General features: G+C 36.6%; 1 protein-coding gene across 3 annotated transcripts in view; it reads right to left on the bottom strand.

Annotated features, from left to right (window-relative positions):
• The window catches only part of HMCN1 (hemicentin 1), a 492,489-nt gene that overhangs the window by 174,163 nt on the left and 291,612 nt on the right, over nucleotides 1-26,714 (bottom strand). For all 3 annotated transcript variants that reach the window (XM_021102638.1, XM_021102639.1, XM_021102640.1), the window contains 8 exons: nucleotides 26,013-26,294; nucleotides 25,209-25,317; nucleotides 23,777-23,946; nucleotides 22,512-22,666; nucleotides 18,671-18,794; nucleotides 2,574-2,675; nucleotides 1,546-1,722; nucleotides 679-830 (listed from right to left, as the gene is read on the bottom strand). In XM_021102638.1, coding sequence (XP_020958297.1) covers nucleotides 679-830; nucleotides 1,546-1,722; nucleotides 2,574-2,675; nucleotides 18,671-18,794; nucleotides 22,512-22,666; nucleotides 23,777-23,946; nucleotides 25,209-25,317; nucleotides 26,013-26,294 — 1,271 coding nt within the window. The remainder of the gene's footprint in view (nucleotides 1-678; nucleotides 831-1,545; nucleotides 1,723-2,573; nucleotides 2,676-18,670; nucleotides 18,795-22,511; nucleotides 22,667-23,776; nucleotides 23,947-25,208; nucleotides 25,318-26,012; nucleotides 26,295-26,714) is intronic.

The raw sequence follows: 26,714 nt of genomic DNA, 5'->3' as shown, positions 1-26,714 counted from the left end.
CATGGTTCTCTGATTCATTATCAGTTCCAGACATTTGAATAGAACTTCTACCAAGAAATATCTGCTTTTGTGGTTGCTGAACATTTCATGTGGGGTATCTTTTATGAAGGTGCCATAGAGTGGAAGTGGGGAAGTAGAAAGTGTCTAAAACAATGGTCAAAATATAGCACTACACATGTTAGTTAAGAGACCTCATAGATATACTGAGGATTTCCTTATTTACTTATTTTTATTTTTTTGGCTGCACCCATGGCATGCAGAAGTTCTTGGGCCAGGGATCAAAACCATTCCACAGCAGTGACAATACCAGATCCTTAACCACTCGGCCACCAGGGAATTCCCCACATTAAGTTTTTAATGAATTGTTTAGAATCACTTCTGATGGAACATGGTGGAGGATAATGTGAAAAACAAGAATGCATATTAATGTATAACTGAGTCACTTTTCTGTATAGCAGAAACTGACAGAACATTGTAAATCAACTATAATAATTTTTTTAAATAAAAAAAAGAAATCCTAATTGTGGGTCCATGGTAGTTACAGATGCATACATGTACATTTCTGCAAAACATTTGTGAATCCTTGTTCTCCAAATCTCTTTAGTAGTTTTGCTTGTTTATACTTCCTATATTGAATAATTAGATGGGAGACATCACTTAAGGAATGACAGAGAGTACCTGTATCCCATTAGCGAAACTAGCAACAGGGCTCCCATCTTTCAACCAGGTCAGACTTGGGGCAGGGATACCTCGGGCTTCACATTCTAACCTCACCATGTTATTAACCACCACTGCCACCATGTTACTGCCACCAGAAATGGAGGGGGGCACTGAAAAGGAATAAAAATCAATAAATAAAAGTAAGATGTTAAGATCACAGAGGATTTCATCTCAAAATAATAATGACTATATCTTGTGTCCATAGTAACATATCTTACATTTGATTGCTTTTTTAAAAAATTACTAGGTTTTTTTGTTTGGCTGCACCCATAGCATGTCAAAGTTCCTGGGCCAGGGACTGAATCCACACCACAGCAGCTACCCGAGCTGCTGCAGTGATAATACCATATCCTTAACCTGCCGTACCACAGAGAATACCAACATTTTATTTCTTGATTTCTAGGCTTGTGTGTGTCTCTGTGAGTTTTTCCTTCTACTGTATCTACTTCTGTATGTTAACTAAAAACTCCTTGGTCTTAAAAACATTATTCTAGATAATAACTTGGAAACATTTATTCAAATAATACCTATGATTCTGGCAGGCAATATTTACAAACAGGGCTATTGTCTTTAGCTGCTAAGATTGTTGATGACTGTTTTCAATAACTCACCTAAAGCAAAGTTAAATTCCATGATATGTGAAAATAGAACATTGAACAGGAATCAGAAAAATATAAACATATCGGTTTTAGAACACTGCACCCTCACAAATAAAGATGCCCATAACACATTCTGTTAAATATTTATACTAGAATTTTATAGATGCACTGAGTCATTTTGAATGCTTCTTTACCCCAGGATGAATCTAGGAGAAGTAGCACTAACCGTGGACCTGTAGACTGTAAAATAACTCTGTAGCTCCAGCTGAGTTGATGGCCACACATTTGTATATGCCAGCATCTGTGATCTGGGCACTTTCAATACTGATGATCTGTCCTCTGTTCAAGAAAGTCACACTACCGGAACCTGACAGTGGACGGTTATCTTTGTACCACATAATACCTGCAAGGAGAGGAGAAGAGAAGCCCATTTCATTAAAAAAATTTTTTAAAAGCTCAACACACACACTACATCAGAGCTTAGCTACAGCAATAACAATTGCTCTATTCTTATGCTTATCATTCTAGTTCCATCTGCTTAAATATTTCTTCAGGGTTAATTTTTTTAGGAGGAGGTAAACCTTAGAAAAACATGAATAGCCAAGCCAATGAAAATTCTGAGGTGAATTTATAAAAAAGGTATTTACATTATCTCTAATGTATTAATACCTGTTTGTTAGCAATTTTCAACCAGTTCTATTTTTTTTGGTGTAGTACATATTCCTCTCATCTATAAAATCTTTGTTTATGTAACTAATCAAAACCAACACCATGCACACTATTAACCTCAAAGTTTTATATTATTATTGACACATGAACAACTAACCAGTGATGAGAATCAATAAAACAATGACCCCCTTGCTTTACAGTGGGAAAATAAAAAAAAAAACACAAAAAACAAAAAACAATGTCTTATCCAATGACCGATTTATAATCAATTTAGACTCAATAAAAAATATTTTACAACATAAATGTACATACAATAACATTGAGGGCTCTGTGTCCATAGTAAGGTCAGTAAGACAATTAGTTAATGACATATTTCTACATTGTTTAAATGAGTAAATTATTGCATAAAGTTAAAGCATGGGAATTCATAAATATCTACTTAATAGTACCATTATCAATGTTTTACTCCTGAAATGCAGTATATTTCTTTCATCAGTAGTTACTTTATTATGCTTATAAAGAGATACAGCAATTCCCAGAGACCTTAAAATGTTAATAAGTTACAGAGTCCACAAGTAAACATACCAGGCAAGGGATTTCCAGCTGCCTTACACTCTAGCTGTATGGGGTTGTTTACCACTACGGTCTCATTCAGCATCTTCCCTGCATCCTCCAGACTGGGAGGTTCTGTAAGAAGCCCAAAGAGATAATTAACACACATAACAGGATGCTTAAACTGAAACTGTTGCTCAGTGGAAAGTAGCATTTCCTCCTTTCTTTCTTTCACTTATATATAATGATATATGTGGAATAATACCAAAGTATACTACTAAGTAGAAATGAAGAATAGGATGGAAAAAAGATCTTAATAGGTTTACTGGATTATCTCTGTCTCTGTGCCCAGATGGGAAAACCCTTAGAACTGTAGATTAGCAGAGAAGTAAAGGAAAGTTAAAGGAGTATTTTCTTATTCCAATTTATCTGATTGGTCTGATGATGAACTGCCTTTACCAAGAAGTAATCTAACGCCTTTGAATGTCTCTAGTAAAAGGCTATTGATATTTCTCAACATATCTGACTTTATCTTAGAACGGTACTACCTTAAACCATTTCAGAGAAATTAGAATCATTTTGTTAATTAGTTTTGCTTTTGATATAAAAGTTGTAGTTAACTACTAAAATAAAACAGAAAACTACATTTGAAGCTTTAATCACAGACAATGCTGCTCTATTTTTAATGTATTTATAAAGCAGGAATTCAGAAAATCGAAGAGGCATGGGTGAAAGTAATGACAACTTGGAACAGCAATGCCCTATGTCTTTTCCTGTCTCAAAGAGTGTACAAAGGAAGCCAGGACAAAAACAAAATGACAAGTAAACTAGAGCCCTAATCTTATTTGGAGAAAATGCTGCAGGTACGTTAGGTCTGAGGTTTACATAGAAATGTATTTTAAAGATTTGCTAAATTTAACTTATTCAGTGCACTAGAGCTCCTGATCTCTGACTCCTATAAGAGTAAACAATTGATCCATTAATCTGTAAAAAAACAGGGAAGGGAGAAAAGAGAAAGGGGAGCAAGAAAATGATTAGAACTAAAAAGACAGCAGAAATAAAAAAATATAAATGAGGAGCATAACTGAGAATGAGTTCATTTTCTTGGTCAGTGGACAGTCAACCCTATTTGAGAGTTAACAGTGCTTTTTAAAATTAAATAACATGGGTAAAACAATTGCAAAAAGGATGACAATAAAGAGCTTGACAAAGGTATACCACAACAAGGGTGATATCAATTTCTGACAAACTGGTATACAAAGCAGAAATAATGCTTTCTATTGATTGAACTCCACGATTCATGAAGAATCCATTATAATGATAATGTTTTATGCATTGAATAACAAAGACTGTTAAAAAGCAGAAAAAAATTTTTGAAAAATATAAAAGTACTGTATTTTAGTATACCTTTCTCATAAATTGATTATGTGGTAAACAAAAATGTTATAGATCATTTGAAAACCACCCATCCAGATTGCATATGTATATGGGGTGTGTGTGTGTGTGTGTGTGTGTGTGTGCGTGTGTATGTGTGTTGTGTATATGTATGTATTTATATATTTACGGTTAACAAAGAATATATGTTATTTTCAAATGTCAACAGGATATTTTCAAAAGAGATTATATATTTAGGCCACAAAAATCCCAATAAAGCATTTATAACCACAATTTAATAAAACCGTAATAAAAAACCACAGAACTCAGTAGTAAAATACAATGTTCTTCACAAGGTGAAAAAATCTTGTAAAAGAGGAAATCAAGAAAAAAAATTAAGAGTAAAAATAAATAAGTTAGAATGAAATTGATTCAAACTAAAACTTAAGGCATGTTAAGCAGTACATTACTCAAAGAAAATCTTACAGCCCTAATTAATATACTAAAAAATAAGAAATAATGAAAATAAATGTTCTGAACATTCAACTCAGATTCTAGAAAAAGATCAATAAAATAAATGAACAGGATTCAGGAATAAAGAAATAAAAATAAATGCAGAAGACCACTCCAAAGAAAACAAGCAATTAAAAAAATAATAACTAAAGACATTAAAACTAAAAGCCAGGTTTTGACAAGTTTAAAACAAAAATATGTCCTCAAAAGTAGATACATCTGTGGGCCATATTTCTGTTTTAGTGCAAGGGGTTACTGAAGACAAAGCCTAGATTCCACTCCTCCTTCACACCTGTAGTTTTTTGTATCTATTTAATTCAATGTTTAACCCTTCCTGCTTGAAATGCCTGGACTATTTCTATTTTATGCACTAAATTCTGACTCATGAGATGGTATTTAAGGACAAAAGACCTTTAAATACGGCTATCTGACTTTTCCAACTGGAAAGGAAAAATAATTAGTCCACGGTACATTCCTTCAAAACAGTTATTTAAGTACTAACCTTAAGCCTTCTGGACTAAATTGATCACTGAGGGCTTTGACAGACTATGTAGCTGCTGCAATAAAACAATATGGTGGAAATCAGAAATAAAAGAGCTATGGAGTAGGTTGGCTAGTTTTCACTCCATTAGAGAACTTAAAGAAAAAAGATTATATGTCAGCAAGAATGGCATAGTAAGGACTCTGAAAATCCACTCCTCCATAAAAAAAGAACATCAGAAAAATTATCAAAACCAACATTTCCACAATTCTGGAAATTAACCAAAGACCGGCAATAATCCAAGAGGTATTTATTCAAGAAAAACATATAAATCTAGTTAAGAACCATGAGTTTTATGATACTTTATCTCACTCTATTCCCATCACTCTCTTTTCACTTCAGCAGTAACTCTGAAAACAAAATCCCTGAGATCACAGTGACAAAATCAGCCCAGTAGATACTGGAGGGAGTAAAATGGGTTTGGAGCTACCTAAAAGCCCCATTCCTAGAAAACTCATGATTGGACCAGTCTGGCCCTTCCCTGGAAATTCCCACTCATAGAACTTGTCTTTACTTAACCAGACCCAGAGCTTGCTCATTGCAAACACTTTTCCAGGGGCATTCTGAAGACTGTAAAACAGACTTCACATTGTCCAGAAAAGTCATCATATTAGTTTGCTTTTCCTTCCATAGCAAATTAGCTCAAACTTGGTAGTCTAAATAATATAAATGTATTAACTTACAATTCCATGGATCAGAAATTCGACATGCATTAAAATCAAGGCTACAGAAAGGCTCGATTCCTTTCTGCAGGATTCAGAGGAAGCTCTGTTTCCTTGCCTTTTCCAACCTACAGAGAGGATGCTTACATTCCTCAGTTTGTGGGCCCCTTCCTCCATCTTCGAAGCCAGCAATGGCAAAGTAAGGAGGGCTTGTAAGACATTCTCACATCTTATCAATCCGAAATTCTGCCTTTCTCTTCCACTTATAATGACCCTTATGATTTTAAGGTCAGTGAGTAACAACGTTAGTTCCACCTGTAATCTTAACTCCCCTTTGCCATGTAACCTAACATATTCACAGGTACCAGGATTAGGATATGAATATTTGGGGAATGCCAGCATTCTACCTACTCACTAAATATGTAAACAGAAGAAACAACAAAACAAAAGAGCAATAGAGTGCTCGCTTCGGCAGCACATATACTAAAATTGGAACAACACAGAGAAGATTAGCATGGCCCCTGCACAAGGATGACACGCAAATTCATGAAGCATTCCATATTTTTAAGAATGAAATTAGAACACTCTAACAAAATACAAAAAAATAAACTCCAAATGGATTAAAGACCTAGATATAAGACCAGACACTATCAAACTCCTAGAGGAAAACATAGGCCAAACACTCTCTGACATAAACGACAGCAACATCTTCTCAGATCCACCTATCAGAGTATTGACAATAAAAAGAAATATAAACAAATGGGATCTAATCAAACTTCAAAGTTTCTGCACAGCAAAGGAAACCCTAAACAACACAAAAAGACAACCCACAGAATGGGAGAAAATCTTTGCAAGCGAATCGACTGACAAGGGATTAATCTCCAAAATTTATAAACAACTTCTGCAGCTCCATACCAAAAAAACAAACAACCCCATCCAAAAATGGGCAGAAGATCTAAACAGACAATTCTCCAAAGAAGACATACAGATGGCCAAGAAACACATGAAAACATGTTGAACATCACTCGTTATTAGAGAAATGCAAATCAAAACCACGATGAGGTATTACCTTACACCAGCCAGAATGGCCATCATCCAAAAGTCTACAAACAATAAGTGCTGGAGAGGGTGTGGAGAAAAAGGAACCCTATGACGCTGTTGGTGGGATTGTAAATTGGTGCAACCACTGTGGAAAGCAGTATGGAGATTCCTCAGAAAAATAAACATAGAACTACCATTTGATCCAGCAATCCCACTCCTGGACATCTATCCAGAGATAACCATGACTCACAAAGACACATGTACTCTGATGTTCACTGCAGCACTCTTTTCAATAGCCAAGACATGGAAACAACCTAAATGTCCATCGACAGAGGAGTGGATCCAGAAGATGTGGTACATATACACAGTGGAATATTACTCAGCCATTAAAAAGAATGAAATACTGGCATTTTTAGCAACATGGATGGACCTAGAAATTATCATGTTAAGTGATGTCAGTCATACAATAAGACACCAACATCAAATGCTTTCACTGACATGTGGAATCTGAAAAAAGGACAGATGGAACTTCTTTGCAGAACAGATGCTGACTCACAGACATTGAAAAACTGATGGTCTCAGAGGAGACAGTTTGGGGGGTGGGGGGATGTGCTTGGGCTGTGGGATTGAAATCAGATTGTTATGATCATTATACAACTACAGATGTGATAAATTCATTTGAGTAACAAAAAAAAAGAAAAAAAAAGAAATAGGTAAGAGAAAAAAAAAGAGCAATAGAAGTGACAACAACAAAAATTATGGAGAAAAGAAGATATGATTTCCAGACTTGTCACATTATATTATTTAATATGTCTACGTAAAAAATCATGAAACTTGCAAAGAAACAACATGGTCCATATTCAGGAAGAGAAACAGTCAATGTAAACTCTCCAAGAGGAAATCCAGATGTTGAACTTTATTAGTCAAAGACTACAGATTAGCTATATTAATTATGTTTCAGGAGCTAAAGAAAAATATGTCTCAAGAACAAAAGGAAAGCCGGAGAAAAATGTTTCACTAAATAGTGTAAATCAAGAGATAGAGATTATAAAAAGAAGCAACTAAAATTTGGATGTGCAATATTTGAGCTGGAATAAGAAAGAATCAGCAACTTGGAGACACGTCAGTTAAGATTATCTAATTTTAGGAGCAGAAAGAGAAAAGAATGAAGAAAAATGAACAGAGCAGAGCCTCTGAGGGCTTGTGGGGCACGACAAAGCATTATGCAAAATGGGAGTTGAAAAGGAGAGAAAGAAAAGTGCAGAAATAATATTTGAAAAAAATATGATTGAAACCTTCCCAAATTTGATGGAAAACATTAATCTACATGTGCAAGAAATTTAATAAGCTCTGCTTTAGATAGACTCAAGCAAATTCACCTGTAGATACATCATAATCGAACTGCTTAAAGCCAAAGCCAAAAAGAAAATGATGAAAGTAATAAGATGGAAGTGATGTGTCATATACAGGAATCCTCAATAAGACCAATTTTTATCAAAAAAACAACAACAACAACAAAACAAACAAACCATGGAGGCCATAAGGAACTGGGATGACTTATTCCAAGTGCTAAAAGAAAAAGACTATCAACCAAGATTTCTATATACATCAGAACTGTCCTTTAGAAGGAATAATTAAAACATATGCAGAAAATTAAAAAAACAGATAATTCATTGCTAGCCCCCAGCCTTACATGAAATACTAAAGGAAGCCCTTCAGGCCACAAAGAAACAGTGACTTAAATACACATAAAGAAATAAAGTGCACTGGCAGTAAAACTGTGTATATTGCATACAACATTTTCTCCTCTCTGATTTAGAGACAGCACCATAAATCAATACTTATAAAGCTATATTGACAGACACAATGAATAAAGATGTAATTTGTATGATCATAATAGTACAAAGGAGGGAAAAGGGAAGGGTACTACATAGGAGCAATTTTTTTTTTTAACTATTGAAATTAAATTAGTATTAATTCAAAGTATAATATCACTATTATTTTCTTTTTCACTTGTAACCATGGCATTCGGAAGTTCCCAGGCCAGGGACTGAATCTGAGCTGCAACTGCAACCTACACCACAGCTGCAGCAATCCCAGATTCTTAACCCACTGTGCCAGGCCAGGGATCAAATCTGAGCCTCAGCAGCAACCTGAACCAACACAGAGACAACACTGGATCCTTAACCCACTGCACCACAGTGGAAATTCCCAAAGCATAATTAATTAAGATGCTAATTGTGATCCTCAGGGAAACCACTAAAAATGAATTCAAAAATGTAGAAAAAGAAGCAGCAACATAAATAAAATGGTACACAAGAAAATACCTATTTAGGATAAGAAGGCAGTAATGGAGGATCAAAAAAAACAAACCAATATAATACATATAAAAACAAATAGTAAATGGTAGGCCGAAATCCTATCTCAGTGACTATACATTAAATGCAAATGTATTAAACTCTCAAAGCAAAAGGCAGAGACTAGCAGAATGGATTCAAAAATCAAAACAAAAATAAAAACATGACAACTCATATGTTGTCTATAAGATACTTTAGATTCAAAGACACAAATAAGTTGAAGAAAAAGGATAGAAAAAGATATACTGTGCAAACAGTAATCAAATAAGAAAAGTGAGGCTATACTAATAACAAACAAAACTTTAAAAAACAATCGTTACTAGCAACAAAGTAGGAAATTTTAAAATGATCCAAAGTATTAATTTACCAAAAAGCTATAATGATTACAATCATATATTCATATAACAACAGAGTCTTGAGATATATGGAACAAAAATTAAAGGGAGAAAGACAATTCAACAATAGTGGTTGGAGATGTCAATATTCCACTTTCAATAATGGATAAATCAGACAAAAAATTCGACAAGGAAATAGAAGACTTGAACATTATAAACAACAAATGCATATAGAATAATTCACCCAACAACAATAAAACACACATTCTTCTTGAGTGTACATGTACCATTCTCAAGAATAAATCATGTTAGGTTATAAAACAAGTCTTAAAACATTTAAAAGGATTAAATCATACAAAGTATGTTTCTAAACCACAATGGAATGAAATTATGAATCAATCAGGGGAGAAGTGGGAAATTAAAAAATATGTAGAAATGAAGAAATATACTCCTAAGTAACCTATTTGTCAAAGAGGAAATCATGGACTATTAGCTAATACTCGGAGATGAAGACAAATAAAAACACAACATACCAAAATTTATGGGATACACATAAAACAGTGTTTAGAGTAAAATTTGTATCTGTAAGCACCTATACTAAAAACTAAAAACTCAAATCAATAATTGAACATTCCATCTAAAGAAACCAGAAAATATGAGAGTAAACTAAACCCCACATAAGCAGAAGAAATGAAATAATAAAGATTAGAGCACAAATAAATGGACTACAGAAAAACAACAGGGAAAATCAACAAAACCAAAATTTTTTTGAAAAGACTGACAAAAGGACAAAATTTCAGATCAATTGACCAAGACAAAACAAAAGAGAGAAGACAAATTTGCTACAATTAGGAATGAAGGCAGGGTCATGGCTACAAAAGCTTACAGAATTAAAAAAGGACTATAAATAAAATTATATAAATTCGAGAATCAAAAAGGCCTATATTATATATTATAAACTGTTGTATGGCAGCAAATTAGATATACTAAATAGATAATCTCTTAGAAAGACACAAGTGACTCAAAATGAAGCTGAAAATCTGAATAGGCATATAATAAAGAAATTGCATTGCTAATAAAACAAATATTTCACACATACACACTAAAAATATCAGATCCATATAGCTTCACTGGTAAATTCTGCAAAACATTTAAGAATTAACATGAATCCTTCACAAACTTTTTCAAAATATAGCCAAGAAGATGAATGAAACTCTTCTCAAATCATTCTAAGAAGACAGTTTTACCATGATGACAAAGCCAACAGAAAGAGCCAATAAAAAGACACTACAGATCAATATTCCTTATGAAGACAGACATGAAAATCATTAACAGAATAAAGGTGAATCCAGCAACATATAAAACAGATAATGCACCATTGCTAAGAGGGATTTATCCCAGGAAAGCAGGGTTGGTTTAACATATGAAAATTAATCAGTGTATTCAAGATAATATGGTACCCAAATATTAACCCAAAATGGATTTAAGACTTAAATGTAAGACCTGAATCCACAAACTTATAGGAGAAAATATAGGAAAGAAAACCCTGTGACATTGCTCTTGGCAATGACTTCTTGGGTATGACACCAAAAGCACAAACAACAAAAGCAAACTAAACAAGCAGAACTAATCAAACTAAAATGCATCTGCACAGCAAAGGAACCAATCAGCAAAATTAAAAAGTGACATATAAAATGAGAGAAAGTATTTACAATCTAATATAAAGGGTTAATATCCAAAATATACAATGAAGTTAGACAACTCAATAGCAAAAAAATAAGTAATCTGATTAGACAAATGGCAAAGGACTCAAAGAAACATTTTTCCACAGAAGATATATAAACGGCCAACAGGTACATGAACAGGAGCTCAACATCACTAATCATGAGGAATATGCAAATCAAAATCACGAGTTATCACCTCACAGTTGTTAGGATAGTTATTATAAGAAATATAAGAAATAAGTTAGTGAGGATGTAAAGAAAAGGAAACTCTTGTACACTCTTGGTAGGACTGTAAATAGTATGACCTCTATGGAAAACAGTGTGAAGCTTCCTCAAAAAATTAAAAGCATTATTTTGTTCTTTTTGATGGCCGAGTAGTATTCCATTGTGTATATATACCACATCTTCTTAATTCAATTATCTGTCAATGGACATTTAGGTTGTTTCCATCCCTTGGCTATTGCGAATAGTGCTGCAGTTGCATTTGGAATGGATAAGCAATGAGATCCTGCTGTATAGCACTGCGAACTATCTCCAGTCACTTATGATGGAGCATGATAATGTGAGAAAAAAGAATGTATACGTGTAAGTGTAACTGGGTCACCTGGATGTACAGTAGAAAATTGACAGAACACTGTAAACCAGCTAAAACAGAAAAAATAAAAATCATTATAAGTGAAAAAAAAATTAAAAGCAGAACTACCGTCATATGATCCAACAGTCACATTTTTGGGTATAAATATGAAAGATATAAAGTCAGTATATCAAAGCGGTATCTGCACTCCCATGTTCGTCACATCATTATTAATAGTAGTGAAGACATGGAAACAACCTAAATGCCCATAGATAGATGAATGGATAATGAAGATGTTTCCCTCCCTCTCATTCTCTCTCTCTCTGTCTCGTGTAATGGGATATTTTTCAGCCGTGAGAAAGCAGGAAATCCTGCCACTTGAAACAACCTGTATGGAGCTATAGGACATTATGCTACGTGAAATAAGCCAGACAGAGAAAGACAAGTACTATATGATCTCAACTGTGGAATTTAAAAAGAGTTGAGAGTGGAATGGTGGTTACCAGGAGCTGGAAAGTGGGGGAAATGCAGTGATGCTGGTCAGAGGGTACAAGCCTTCGTTATAATCTTACTAAGTCCTGGGAACATGATGTACATGGCGACTGTACTACTACTACTAATATATTGCTAAAGTAGTCTCACTACTTACACAAAAAGTGGTAACTACGTGAAGTGATGTGTTACGTAACCTGATTATAGTAATTACTACACAAAGTATACATATATCAAATCATCACAGTTTTGTCAATTATATTTCAATAAATCTGAGGAAGAAAAGGAATACAAAAGACAGTGTGGGGGAGTTCCTGGTGGGGCACAGCAGAAAAGAATCAGACTAGTTTCCATGAGGATGCAGGTTGCATCCCTAGCCTCACTTAGTGGGTCAGAGATCCGGCATTGCTGTGGGCTGTGGTGTAGGTCACAGACACAGCTCAGATCCCATGTTGCTGTGGCTGTGGTGTAGGCCTGCAGCTACATACAGCTCTAGTTCAACCCCTAGCCTGGGAATTTCCATATGTTGCGGGTATAGCCCTAAAAAGCAAACAAACAAACAAGACAGTAAGACAGTGTGGTACTGGTATAAGGATACACATTTAGGCATTGGAAAAAAACTGAGAATGCAGAAACTTTTATATTTATAATCAAACGATTTTCAAAAAAAAAAAAAAGCCAAGCCATTCAATGGGAAACAATTAGTCTTTTCAATAAATGGTCCTGGTTCATTTTTAGGTAAGAAGTAAATACAAGTATCCATTCTATTATTTCTTTCCAGCATTAAAAAGATGGTCTTAAAACTTTAAATTTGGGTGAACACTGTTCGAAGAAGCATCGGTAAGGTAATAATATCTTATGTTGACAATACGATGTCTGTATACTCCAAGCAGAAGACTGAACTAATCAATTTACTGAGTTTTTTTCTTTCTTCTAAAAGCTTATGCAGATAACCTGCCAAAAGCAAAATACCTTCTTCTAGACATATTGTGGGTCTAGATTTTGCCCATTATTTTAATCATTCAAAGGCATGAATTCATTTTTTTCAAATCCTGGTTAAATGGATTAATACATATCTGATCTAAAAGTGATTTGAGTGAGTTAATCTTCCTTAAGCATTAAAATTATAATAATGAGAAATAAATTCATCTATACTGAGAAAATACTATAGTAGGGCCCTGAACTGAAGCTACCCTTTAAAAAAAGAAAAAATAAGTTCCCTACAATATTTTTAAGTCTCCTTTAGGCCACAAGTGGGCTGTCAAGCAAAGCACAGAAATGACAGAGAAACCTTTTTAAGTGAGTGTTAGCAGATGTTAACCAATGAAATACTTTAAAGGAATATAATTAAATTAAGGGTGCGCCACTAATGTTTTCACCAGACAACCGATACAGACCCAAGACTGTTCCTGGTCCACAGTAAAGACAGCAAGACTTTAGATGTGTTTGTTAAAATATTGGCACAGTGAGAAGGGCCAGAAGCCAACTATGTGTTTGGCCAAAATAGTCATTAAGCTACTATTTACAGATGATGACAAGGAAATAGACATCTTGCTATTTTCACGTCTAGTCACATGTTTATTCCTCAGAACAACCTCCCCGATTTTAGTATTATCGTCATCCTTCCCATTTTACAGATGAGAAAACTGAGCTTTTCAAAAGTTAACATCTAAGTCCACTCTTCTCCAGATATTACTTGAGACTCCAGGAGCCCAAATTCAAAGCCAATGTCTTAACCACAACATTCTACTTCTGGGTGCTTCACCTTGGTTGATTTTAGCTAGGAAATAATTAAGTGCAGATGAAATGAATACTCGAGCCATTAGACCCCAAATAATCGTTTGTTTGTGGAAACATCTGTCTCAGTTGGCAAATCTCTGAGGTTTAAATAGATTTCATAGTTTGGTCTAGAGAATTAGAACTTCCAGAATTATGAAACTTTGATCATCAAAAAGGACCACCTACTGAGAGCCTCTAACTTCTGTAATAGATAGAACTCTCCCTGAAACCCAGGGGAGCATGACTTTGTCTTCCAGTCCAGGAGACTACACCCCCTTACTCCATCTTTTGGAAACCCTATTTTCCATGCTTGAGAAGAATGGAAGCATCTACAATCTTTTTAGAGGAAATAAAAATATTAAACAGTTGGAAGGCTGAGTTTTTAGGACTGAATACTAATCAAACTTAAAAGTTTTTGCACAGTAAAGGAAAGAATAAAAAAAAAGACAACCAACAGAATGGGAGAAAATATTTTCAAACAATGCAACTCATGAAGGCTTAATCTACAAAATCTAAAAACAACTCATACAACTCAACAGCAAGAAAACAAACAACCCAGTGGGGCAATGGGGAGAAGACCTAAATAGACATTTCTCCAAAGATGACCTATGGATGGCCAACAAGCACATGAAAAAAAAAAAATGCTCAACATCTCTAATTACCAGAGAAATGCAAATCAAAACTACAGTGAGGTACCACCTCACACCAGTCAGAATGGCCATCATTAGTAAGTCTACAAGTAACAAATTCTAGAGAGGGTGTAGAAAAAATGGAACCCTTCTACACTGTTGGTGGGAAAGTATGTTGCTACAACGACTATGGAAAACAGTGTGGAGGTAGCTCAGAAAACTAAATACAGAACTACCATGTGATCCAGCAATCCCACTCCTGAGCATATATCTGGACAAAACTTTCCTTGAAAAAGATACATATACTCCCTGTTCATTGCATTATTCACAATAGCCGAGACATGGAAACAACCTAAATATCCATCAACAGATGAATGGATTACAGAGATATGGTAAATATACACAATGGAATACTATTCATCCATAAAAAAGAAGAAAATAATGCTATTTTCAGCAACATGGATGGATCTAGAGACTCTCATACTAAGGGAAGTAAGCAAAAATCATATGATATCACTTATATCTGGAATCTAATGTATGGCACAAATGAACCTAACTATGGAAGAGAAACAAACTTATGGGCATGGAGAACAGGCTTCTGGTTTCCGAGGAGGAGGGGGAGGGAGCGGGATGGACTGGGAGCTTGGGGTTAGTAGATGCAAACTATTGCATTTGGAATGGATAAGCAATGAGACCTTGCTGTATAGCACAGGGAACTACATTTAATTACTTGTGATGAAACATGGTGGAGGATAATGCGAAAAAAATAATGTATATAAAAGTATAACTGGGTCACTGCGGTACAGCGGAAATTGACAGAACACTGTAAATCAACTATAACAAAAAAATCGGTGTAACAATTGTAGTAAATGCTCATTTGCTAAATGGGTTGGTGCATCAATAAAGTTTGGGATTAAAACAAATCCCAATTTAAAAAGCACCTTTAGGATTGGTTAAATCAATTAATCCATGAACTAAATTTAAGGATAGTTGTTTCCCTATAGATTTTTCAGTGCCCCTCTAAATATATAGCACTTGAATTAGATACACCACTTGGGAAGCATTCAGAGATCAAGGGTATACCACAGCTATCACAAGCTTCTATTACTGACTTCTAGGATTCACTAGCTTTTATTTTGATACAGAATTATCATATTTACAATAACTAGAGAGAACCATTAATACCTCAAATATTTCAATGTGTGGTATCTTTTTTTTTAGGGCCACACCTGTGGCACGTGGAAGTTCCCAGGCCAGGATACGAAGCCATAGTCACTGGCCTATGCCAGAGCCATAGCAACACGAGATCTGAGCCGTGTCTGCGACCTACACCACAGCTCAAGCCAACACTGGATCCTGAGTGAGAACTCGCATCCTCATGGATACTCATGGCATTTGTTACTGCTGAGCCACAAGGTAAACTCCTCAATGTCTGCTACCTTAAAGCCACTCTCTCCCACGCTACTCTTATGTCACTTTTCACATGAGATTAACTTGTCATTTTAACCTCTGTGGTCTTTTCTGAAATCTATCATTAGCTAATCCCTTAGAAATTCTTATACCTTTCCTAACATCTCTAATTGTCACTGAAATTATTAACCCAACTCTGGAAGAGGACAGAAGCAAGTTTGGAGCTATCTGCATCCACTGTGACCCTGCCATCATATGTATCCAAATGACACACCAACTTTCTGTCCCTACTCCTATCACATGCACTCAGCCAACTACTTCCTCCAGGGTGATCATAGTTCAGTTAGAAGTTCACTCCATCATTTATTCTCCCTTCAGGTGGGTGAACTGTTATTCAGAGGAGCCAAGATCATATTAGATGAAACAGTTTTGGCTACTAATGTATCTTACTTCTATTCTAGTTGTGATTCATATTAAAAAAGAAGATTTTATATTTTTCATCTAATTTGGTAGTTTCTAACAAATCCTTACAATGACCAACCCTCTATTTCTTTTTCTTTTCACATGAACCTAGACATCTTCCAGCTTGCTCCCCCTGTCTCTGGTGATTTTTTTCCACCTAAGTGTGTACCCTCCTTACATCTCCTGCTAACACATTTTGTTACCACATTCAGACAGCGCATTTATAGACTTCTGTCTTCTTAGACACTGATTCAGTTTTTTTTTTTTTTTTTTTTAATTTTCTGTTGTTGCTCTGTATTTGATGGGCTACTTGATTTCTGTCATGGACTCTGGATTCTTGACTACACTGGCAAGTCTCCAGGCTACCCTTTATCATCTGGGCCAATGTAACGGGCACAGACTACTTGCATCAGGGAAGCTGTTTCAGAAGATCTGAGAAGGGGCCTAGGAAGCTGTATTTTTACTAAGCAATTCATAAGATTTTTATGACCACAAGTTGGGGAGCCCCAAACTGAAGTTTGGTTCTTCCCAGTTCTGGAGACAGACATTCTGTTCTTCATGACAGAATCTTCACTGAAGTCATTTAAACCAGTCTAGAGAATGGAAAATCTTTCTTTTTGGTACCTCCTGAAAGAATCAACGTGGGAGCTATTTTACATCCAATACCTCTAAACCTCAAAAGTCCTCTGCGAGTCAGACAGTCAGAAAGATTAAATGGTTTCCTCAAGGTTATACAGAGCACAGAATTTAAATCAAAGTCACATGACTCCAGTGCCTGAGAAGATTGCAACAATGCTATTCTACTTCAGTATTTCCTTTTAGCTAACAATGAGGCCAGATAAGAACTGAAACTAAGCAGACAAACAGCCAATGTGAGGAGATAAGGAGAGTCAGAGAAGGAAAATGAGGAAGGTGAGCGATTCCTAGATGACGTGGAGATCTGAGTATATGCTAGAGACAGCTGCCAAAGAACATGAGAACGCTACAGAGGGCCTTATGAGGGACAAGGTGAATTTAAAGGAACTTAAAGGAGAGGAGGCTCAGTCTGTTCCCAAACCCTGAAGTACAGTGAGCCAATGCCAGGACAGTTACAGTCAGTATCTTGGTCTTTAAGCAAATTACGCAATGAAAAAATAAAGATCATTTACATGAATTTGCTCAGCGAAGAAATAAAGATCCATATACACGGAACATGGTCTGTGTGTGTGAATCCGTAAGTTAGATGTTTGTATTTGAGAACTGGGGAAAGAATATGTCAGTTTATTGGAAACATTTAGAGAATTGATGCTCTGCGTCTTTTAACTGGGTCATTTAAATACAAGAAAATATGTAAAAAAAAGCAGATTAGAAGAGTGCAAGGTTCAAATTAAGTTTTTTCACTCACTTACTATTTACTCTTTCATTTGTTAAGTATTTATTAACTGCCTCCTATGTACCTGCAATTACGCTAAATGCTAGCGCATTAAGCTTTCTCAGTAAATGTGGAGTGAATATATGAATGAACAAATGGATGGAATGAATGAATGAATAAAAGGTTTAACAAACAATCACATGAATTAGAGAAAATTAACAGGTACGTGGAGATCTTGGCCAGCTCTATGCAAATATTTTGGCTGAATTAGGAAAGTCTACAATTCTTGGTACTTTTTGATGAGCCTCCAGAGAGCTGAAGTCTTACACTCAAGGTCAGGGAGTTTTTCAAGTTTTTACTGTGAAGCCGTAACATTGATGAGGCATTCCTTGGCCACGCAGACTTTTATTAAGGCACACAAGAGAAGATCCTGAGTCAAGGACAGCTTCTACACACAAAATCCATCCTATAGACAGGCAAGAACATCAGAGAAAATGCTAAAGAAAAGCCCTCCACTGCTGTTTTTTCCACAAAAGTTATCTGCACAAAGTGATCAGTTGAGCGAGTTCAAATAATTAAAGCACAGGTGGGAGTTCCCATTGTGGCTCAGCAGTTAAGAACCAGACTAATATCCATGGGGGTGTGGGTTCATTCCCTCGCTCAGTGGGTTAAGGATTCGGCATCGCCTTGAGCTGTAGTGAGGCTGGCAGCTGCAGCTCCGATTTGACCCCTAGGCTGGGAACTCCCATATGCTGCAGGTGTGGCCCTAAAATGAAAAAAAAAAAAAAAAAAAAAAAAAAAGGTAAGTGTTTTTAAAAATGGGCCCAGTATGTTTGAACAAAGGCCACAGAAATACTCTTTTGTGAAGATGTGGAGATACCATTACCGTGCACATGCAGTTGAATGTGCTGCTGTGTTTCCCCAGCTGCATTGGTAGCCGCACAGGTGTATTTGCCAGCATCTTCCATCAGGGCTTTGGCAATGTGTAGAACTCGACCAGAAGACTGTATCTAATTGGGATCAGAAAGCATGACAACATTTTGTACCTTATACTTGGGCTTGAAAACAGTTGCTGAGACAGACAAACTCATCTAAATTTATAATATCAAATTCTATTTTTATGCCAGTATCTAATTATCTCTTGATAGATTAGAGCCAGACCACTTCAGCCTGCACAAGGAAACTGACTACTTTGATTGTAAAGCTTTTCTTATTCACTGGGAAACACAAAATAAAATTACCTAGGGCTAGTCTGCTGGTACAGTCATAAAACTCCACTAAATAAAAGACTTTAGCAGTGAAACTATGAGGTATGTGATGAAAATTTAAGCTATTTGAAAAAAAACAACATTGTTTCACTTATATAACACTTCATAAGTAGTTTTAAAACAACAATCTTTTTTTTTGATTAAACGGTCATGGGGGTTGGAAAAACAATAATAATTATAAAACATGAATTACAGAAATGTAGATAAATTTCCTCCAGACTGGTTTTCCTTATTTCCCTTTTAAATGCATTGCAGCTGGCCTCCACCATTTTGGAACTGGTGATTCAGTGGTTCTCCTTTTGAAACTGATTATTCAGAGGTTACTAGTAACTTCTAAGCAGAGCATCCAGCATTCTTGGCACTGACCTCATACTCTCATTGACTATCTACAACTTTTTACTTCTTCAGAGGCTCTCCTCTCCAGGAGGTGGAGATACAGCATTCTCTCAGTTCTCATCCCTCTGACTTTCTTAGTAGATTATGGAATCTGCCTCCTCCTCCTGTCCCATAAACAGGAAACTTGGCTTTCTGAAGGTTTTCATCCAAACCCATGGCTTCAGTGAAGAATCCTGGGCAGACTCCTAAATTTACAGCACTGATCTCACCTTCTCTTCTGAGCATCCAGCTGTCTGCTGGACAGGTTAGCACATGAAATTTAACATATGCAAAGCACAGCTTGTAACTGGTTCCTCGTATGTCTAAACCACTTCTCATTGCATGTTCCCGGTCTTGTTTCTTGGCACCCACTATTCTCCCAGTCATCTGAGTTTCATAGCTCACTTTGACTCTCCTATTAATGATACCACTCTGTGGTTTTCAGATCCTCTCTTTCCATTCTCACAGCCACTGTGGGATTATAATAGCTCCTTACTTTATATGTCAGTGTCTCCAACCTCCCAAACTGTTCACCTACCTTGCATCCTGTTGCCTGAATAATTTGTCTAAAACATAAATTTGATTCTTTTACCAGTCCCTCCTTCAAAGCTCACTCATAGCTCCACACTTTGCCCAAAATGAAATCCACACTCAGCATGACCCTCCAGGCTTCCCACATTCTGACCCCATAAGATCTCCCCTCCATACACCCCTATGAAAACTCCCACTTAATGTATTCTCCAGCCATACTGTACTTAAACACGTTAAACAGCACGTTCTTATATTTAAATTCACTTCTGGACTTTTGCACATGGCCTTTAAATGCTGTAATTTCTTAAGACTAAACTAGATCAGTTTTCTCTCCAATTTCTTTTCACTCTTTATCCTGCCCTGGGATTAACTCATCCATGTCCATGGTTTCAAATATCATCTATGCGTCTAAATCCTCAGCCAGAGCTATCCTTTGAGCTCCAGAACCATATATTGAATGGTCTACGCTGCATCTTCACTGGTTTACTTCAAGGTCAACTCAACCTCCTAAAATATAAAACTTAAAACATAGTTTCTTCTCCCTCCAATGTGTCCTCCTCTAACATCTCCTTTCTCACTGGATGGCGTCACTATCTATGCGTTTGTGTAAATAGATTGCTACTAGTTTTCCTTGACATTCCCCCCTCCATCATCTTTCATTAATAATATATAGTTAAGCAGTAATGACTTAGCCAATAAATCACTCTCAAAGCCAATAAATCACTCTCAAATATAACCATGTATCCTCATCTCCACGGCTAGCACGTGAGTCCAAATTCTATCTTTTTTCCCCTAAACAAGTGCATATAAGTCCAGCTGATTTCCACATATCTATTCTTGATTCTTTCAATTCATTTTTCAAAGGAGCCTAGATAACTACTAAAAAATGTAAGCCTGATCACGGCACTTTTCTCTTAAAACTGTTCAAAAATCTCCCATTGCTTTAAAGCGAAAATGAAATTATTAACATTACATAAATGCTTCCTCCCCATTTTGTGGTTTCCTTTGGTACCATCTCTCCCTTGCTCCAGGTTCCCTAATCCACTGGTTGTTTTCAGATCCTGCCACGCTCCCCTTCACTTTAAGTTGTATGCACACCTTCTCTGAAAGAGTCTGCTCGGCTCTCTGCTATGAACTCACCCGTTTAATTCCTAAACATTCTTCAGATTCTGCTCACAGCCTTTCTCCATAAATCACCCTCATGCTGTTGGGGGAGGTCATTGAGAGGATGTTACCTTGTGGATGATCCCTGAGCTGGACCCAGGCATGTGGAGGCCCCTCACCCTCTCCCCATCCTTGGAATGTGCGTTCTGCTTGTCTTCCCAGTGCCAGGTCAAGCTGCCCAAGGTCACAGCCTTGAGATAAGTGTGGTGTTGAGACCATCTGGACAACACATGTGACTGAAAGCAGTAAACTTTTAAGATTCTGGTGGGCAGGTGTGGAGATCTACTTATCTTGCAGGTGCCCAACATAGATCTACTTATCTTGCAGGTGCCCAACATAAGCCTCATAAGTAGGTTCCCTTGCTGATTAAACCTGTGCCCCTACCCATCTGGGTATTGTGCCTCTTTCTTAGGTCTTTCTCTGCTCTCTGTGAATAGAGGACCAGGTTCAGCTTACACTTGAGAAGCTCCAGGGGTTGCAAACAGACACACAACTCAAAGGCTTTCCTCATTATAATACCTCTCTATGCTGTTTCTTAAAATTACTCCTCACAGTCTGCAATTATACTTTGGTATGATTATATGACACATGTCTGTCTCCCAGGTAAACAGGTGTCTATCTGTATTATGTCAGAATGCTACATATTGAATCTTTTGTTAGCACAGAGGTAGGGGACTAGTTCCACTGGATTTGGAATAGGAATAATAAACGAACAGTTATCTATCACTTCTGCTGGGAAAAGAACTTGGATCATCTCTCATTATTCAAACTTACCTCAAGCAAAGTTCAAGCCCGTATGAGTCAATTAACTTGATCTTAGCAGCTAAATCTATTAATTATTTTACATGTGTCATTCAGATTACTTGGGTTTAAAACTACATATCTATTAATTCAAGAAATATGCCGGGGATTATACTCAGTATGAAAGATACAGAAGTGATCTTATTCATAGAAACTGAGTCTCTGATCTTGAAGTTTATAAACTAATCTATGCTTTCAAGACATATTTCACTTAGGTTTATATAGATATAGACTTGCCTTAATCCTAGTCAATGCTAATCATACTTTTAGATACTCTGAATTAGTACTGATGAATGGTTCATCTATGAGACACCAGTCTTTAATTGTTAAAATAGTTGTAAATTGAAATAAGACCAACTACCACGTTAAAATCAATATCACTGTCAAGGTTAATTCGTCTCTAATTAATTCCATTTTTCAAATCAAAATATTAAGTTAAAGTCTAAAAGACTCTAAGAAATACACATATTGTTTTAGTAAACCTCCTGCAAAAATCTGTCCAACAGGAAGATCAACAATTAAGAAAGGAGAATGTGATAGCTCCCTATATAGCTTCCTCATCTTAGGTAAAGTAGTATTCATACTTACTTTGAGATTTCCTTGGGCAGTGTTGACCGGCTGGCCATCTTTTAACCATGTAATGGATGGATTTGGAATGCCATTGGCTATGCACTGCAAGGTGATGGGCTTATATTTCACTACAGTTCTCTCAGAAAGGCCTGAGGATTTGATTGTTGGAGGGACTAAATTTAAGAAAAAGAGAAAAAAAGGCAGTGAGTGAAGGAGGGAGAGAGAATGAAAGAAAACCATAATCAGTGAGCTCAAGCACTGAAGTCTGTATTTAGGAAAGGGCAAATGCCTGTTTTGACACATAATAAAATAATTTCATCCCATGTAATTCGTTTACAATTTTTAGCAATTTTAGGTATAACTTAGTTCTTAACTAAGGATCGCTAATTCTCTAAAGAATAAGTGAAATGTATAGCAGCTGCAGTCCACATCCACAGATGGCTGGCAACCTTGTGGTGTGTTTTCCCAATTTATTGTGATCCTCCGTCTTTCTAGAACTAGCTCATTAAACCAGGGTGGGTCTCTAGCGCTCATATTTATATCACTTTACTCTGCCCCAAGCAAGGCTGATTAAATCCAGGATGGTCACTTGATGTAAGCTGGGTCTGCCAGATTCCCTCACTTAGGCATTGGAATTCACACCGAAAAAGAGGGTTAGCTGTATTCCATCACAAGACTGAAAAAGCAGGAAAAAAACCAGTCTGCCTGGCAAAAATGAAGTTGATCTTCACAGAAATCTCTGCTTATGGCTTCCAAACTCTCTCCAGTTTCTCATTCCAGTCCCTCCCTTCCCAAGGTCTGCTAGCCATGGGACACATAATACCCTGGCAGAGAGTTGGATCCGTCATTAAACCGATGGTTCTAACCCTGTTGTGCCAGTTCCATGAATGCACTTATGTGCTCCAGACCCTCAGCCTCCATTTCTGGAAATGACTTTATTCACACTCCCTCCTGTTTTGGGTGAAGCTTTGAATGCTGATCCCCACCCCCCTTTATTTGGAATTTGCTGCCAGCCTCTTCTGTCTTCTTTGGTCGCATTCCACAGACCCTGGCATTCTGTGGAGAATTCGGTCCCAATTCATTCACATGGTACGTCTCGGCTAAGTCTTCTGTGTTAGCCAAGTGCCTTAAAAATCTCTTTAAACTCGAATTTGCAATCTAATTCGCATTAGTTTCCACAATTCAAGATGTATCCAGATTACTGAGCTATGACCTGAAGTAAATACTGAAACAATGTGTAAATTAATTTTCAGTGAATTGCTCCCATCCCTTCCTCAGCATACCATGAACAGTCACTTCAAACTCTTTCTTGTGGTCTCCAGCAGGGTTTGTTGCCACGCACCGATAAAGGCCTGTGTCTGACACTTGAGCCTGGGCAATAATCAGTTTGCGTCCATTTAGTAAAATCTTGAATCCCTCCCTTTCATCAATTACCTGGCCATCCTTCAGCCACCTATAGGAATAAGGCAAAATGAAGTCTGGAGATACATTTTAAGTAAGAATGTTCCTAATTATATTTTAAATATCTATGTTCCCAAATCAGTCAATTTATCTATCTATCCATCCATCTATCTATCTATCATGGAGGAACTCGATTCTTTTATTTTTTTGATTTATATATTTATGTATCTTATGTATATATAATACATTTTCACATACATATGTATTCTCACCTGCGCACCTGCCTAATTTCCCATTTATTCACTCTATAAAATAAACTAAATGGGGAAGAGAAAAAGGAAATGTGGCCTAACAAAGAAGCTGGCCTATTGCTGGAACCCAACAACTATGCTTAGAGCTCCTTATTCTTCTATTACTGTGGGGCTACAGAAAGAGGCAGATGCCTCTACATATCATTCACTTCAAATGCTTAAATAATATTAACCAGTAAAACATACACAATCCTAAAACATCTGCAAAAGAAAACCCCAAGATTATATAGCACTAGAGTTTTTTAATTTCTTATGAGTTATCACTTTCCATTTAGTTTTACAATGTGTGAACATACTTTATTCCAACAGTTAGTTGACTATCCATTCCTTTGCATATCCCATAGCACCTTGGAAATGAAAGTATTTGAGAAATGCTTTGGGAATAAAGAAATGAGAAAATAGAATTGGTCATCATATATATATGTTAACTTCTTCTAGTTCCCTAATATGTTCAGTACATTGTTTTAAATTCAGTTGTTCAGGAGTTCCCACCATGGTGCAGTAGGTTAGGAATCTGACTGAGGTGGCTCAGGTTGCTGCTAAGGTGCAGGTTCGATTTCCTGCCCAGCATTGTAGGTTAAAGGATCCAGTGTTGCCGCAGTAGCAGCATAGGTTGCAGCTGCAGCTTAGATTCAAGCCCTGGCCTGGACCTTCCACCCACTGTGGGTACAGATGTTAATTTTTCTTTTTTAAATTCAGTTGTTCATTACACATTTCAATGCCTAGAGAAGATCTGACATATATGGCGTGTCTGTTTCTATGAAGTGAAAATGTAATTACTGAGAGCATATAATGAATTTCTCTAATTGAGCAGATGTTATGGGCCTGATGAATATCAAGCAAAAGTTGCCATATATATAGAGTATGTCCTTTAAAAGAGAGATATAATTAATATAATTGCATACAATTATTTTTTAATGACTCAGAACCTCTTTCAAGGTAGCTAAAAAAACAGTCAAAGAAAGAAGTGGGATGTATTTAGAAGACATACCAAAACCCTTACATGATAGTTGGTGGAGGAGAACCTGCTACTTGACAATCAAGCTCCAGTAAGTTATTAACCATCACAATGAAGTAAGAGGTTTCATCTCCTCCTTCTATAGCTGGTGGCACTAGAAAACAACGGGGATGTAACATACAGAAAAATGTATACAGGAAAAAAACAGCAACACTTTAAGCAATGCCAAGTTGCATTTTAGAAGGCTGATAAGCATCATGGTAATTTGGTACATGAAGGGGACTTGAAATGTATTGTAACACATTTTACAATTCATATTTGCCGGGATGAATAAATATACTTTTGACACATGGTGGATTTTTCTCAGTTCATCTAACACTATGGTGCCACTGATACTATTTGAACATAAAGCTGAATTATATTTTATGTTGCTTATTTCCAAAAGAATAAGAAAAGAGGATCTTAAAAACTGGGCCTGCATTGAAAGCCTTCAATTTATTAAGAAACAGAAACTCAAGGTTGCAAAATGACTTCCCAAGGCCCACGGACTAAGTTTCCTATTGTTTAGCAGAGTGGACAAGAGACCACTCTGCCACCAGACATTGTCAAAGACGTAAAAGGCATCTACATACTTATAAAGGGTGCCTCCCAGAATCAGTGGAGGGTTTATGTGGGTTGTTAGATCTTGGGATGCTGGTGACAATCCACACTCGGTGATGTGTAGCCCAGTGTTGAACAGATAAACTAAATCTCTAAGATTGTTTTATTATTCTACACATAAGCATGCAATAAACTAGTCAGGTTTTGCCATGAACATGAGGATACAGGTGGGGTGGCACCCTCGTTTACCTAAGACATCAACTTCGTATTTGATTTCCTTTTCTCCTGCCACACTGGTAGCCACACATGTATACTGCCCCCTATCGACTTCCAGGGCACTGGTGATTTCCAGGGTCTTCCCGCCAGCTTCTATGTGGATGTTATCACTGGCTTTCATGGGCACACCATCTTTTAACCAAGTGAGAACTGGAGGAGGGTTGCCAGCAGCTTTACATTCCAGTGTCAGTGAATGAGCCATGACCACTTGTTTATTGATAGGCAGAGCCATGTCACCTTCAATCATTGGAGGAACTAGAAAGAAAAAAGTAACATTTCAGGCAATTCTTTATGATCCTAATGGAATAAAGTGGATTTTTTTCTCTCGTAGTTTGACAATAGAAGAAACTTCCTATATGTCCATTTCCCCCTAAGCTATTGAGAAAAGAATTTCTTGGTTCACTGGATGGGCAACTACTCCAAATACTGCGGTATACTCTATGCTGCGTCTGGCTTACAAAGGACAAATTGGAGAGAATGATCTTAGTCCTAACAATGACTTTACCTTCTCCATAAAAATCAAATGGCCTAGATTCCAAGTGCCTTGGGCAAACGGTTGACCACATCTTGCTAACCTTAGCTTTTAAAAATATATTTCCAGGCATTCCCATCATGGCTCAGCAGAAACGAATGTAACTAGTATCTGTGAGGATGCAGGTTCAATCCCTGGCCTCG

The sequence above is a fragment of the Sus scrofa genome, chromosome 9, assembly GCF_000003025.6.
Source record: "Sus scrofa isolate TJ Tabasco breed Duroc chromosome 9, Sscrofa11.1, whole genome shotgun sequence".
Taxonomy (NCBI): Eukaryota; Metazoa; Chordata; class Mammalia; order Artiodactyla; family Suidae; genus Sus; species Sus scrofa.
Note: the sequence above shows the minus strand (reverse complement) of the source record. Positions and strands in the feature narration are given on the sequence as shown.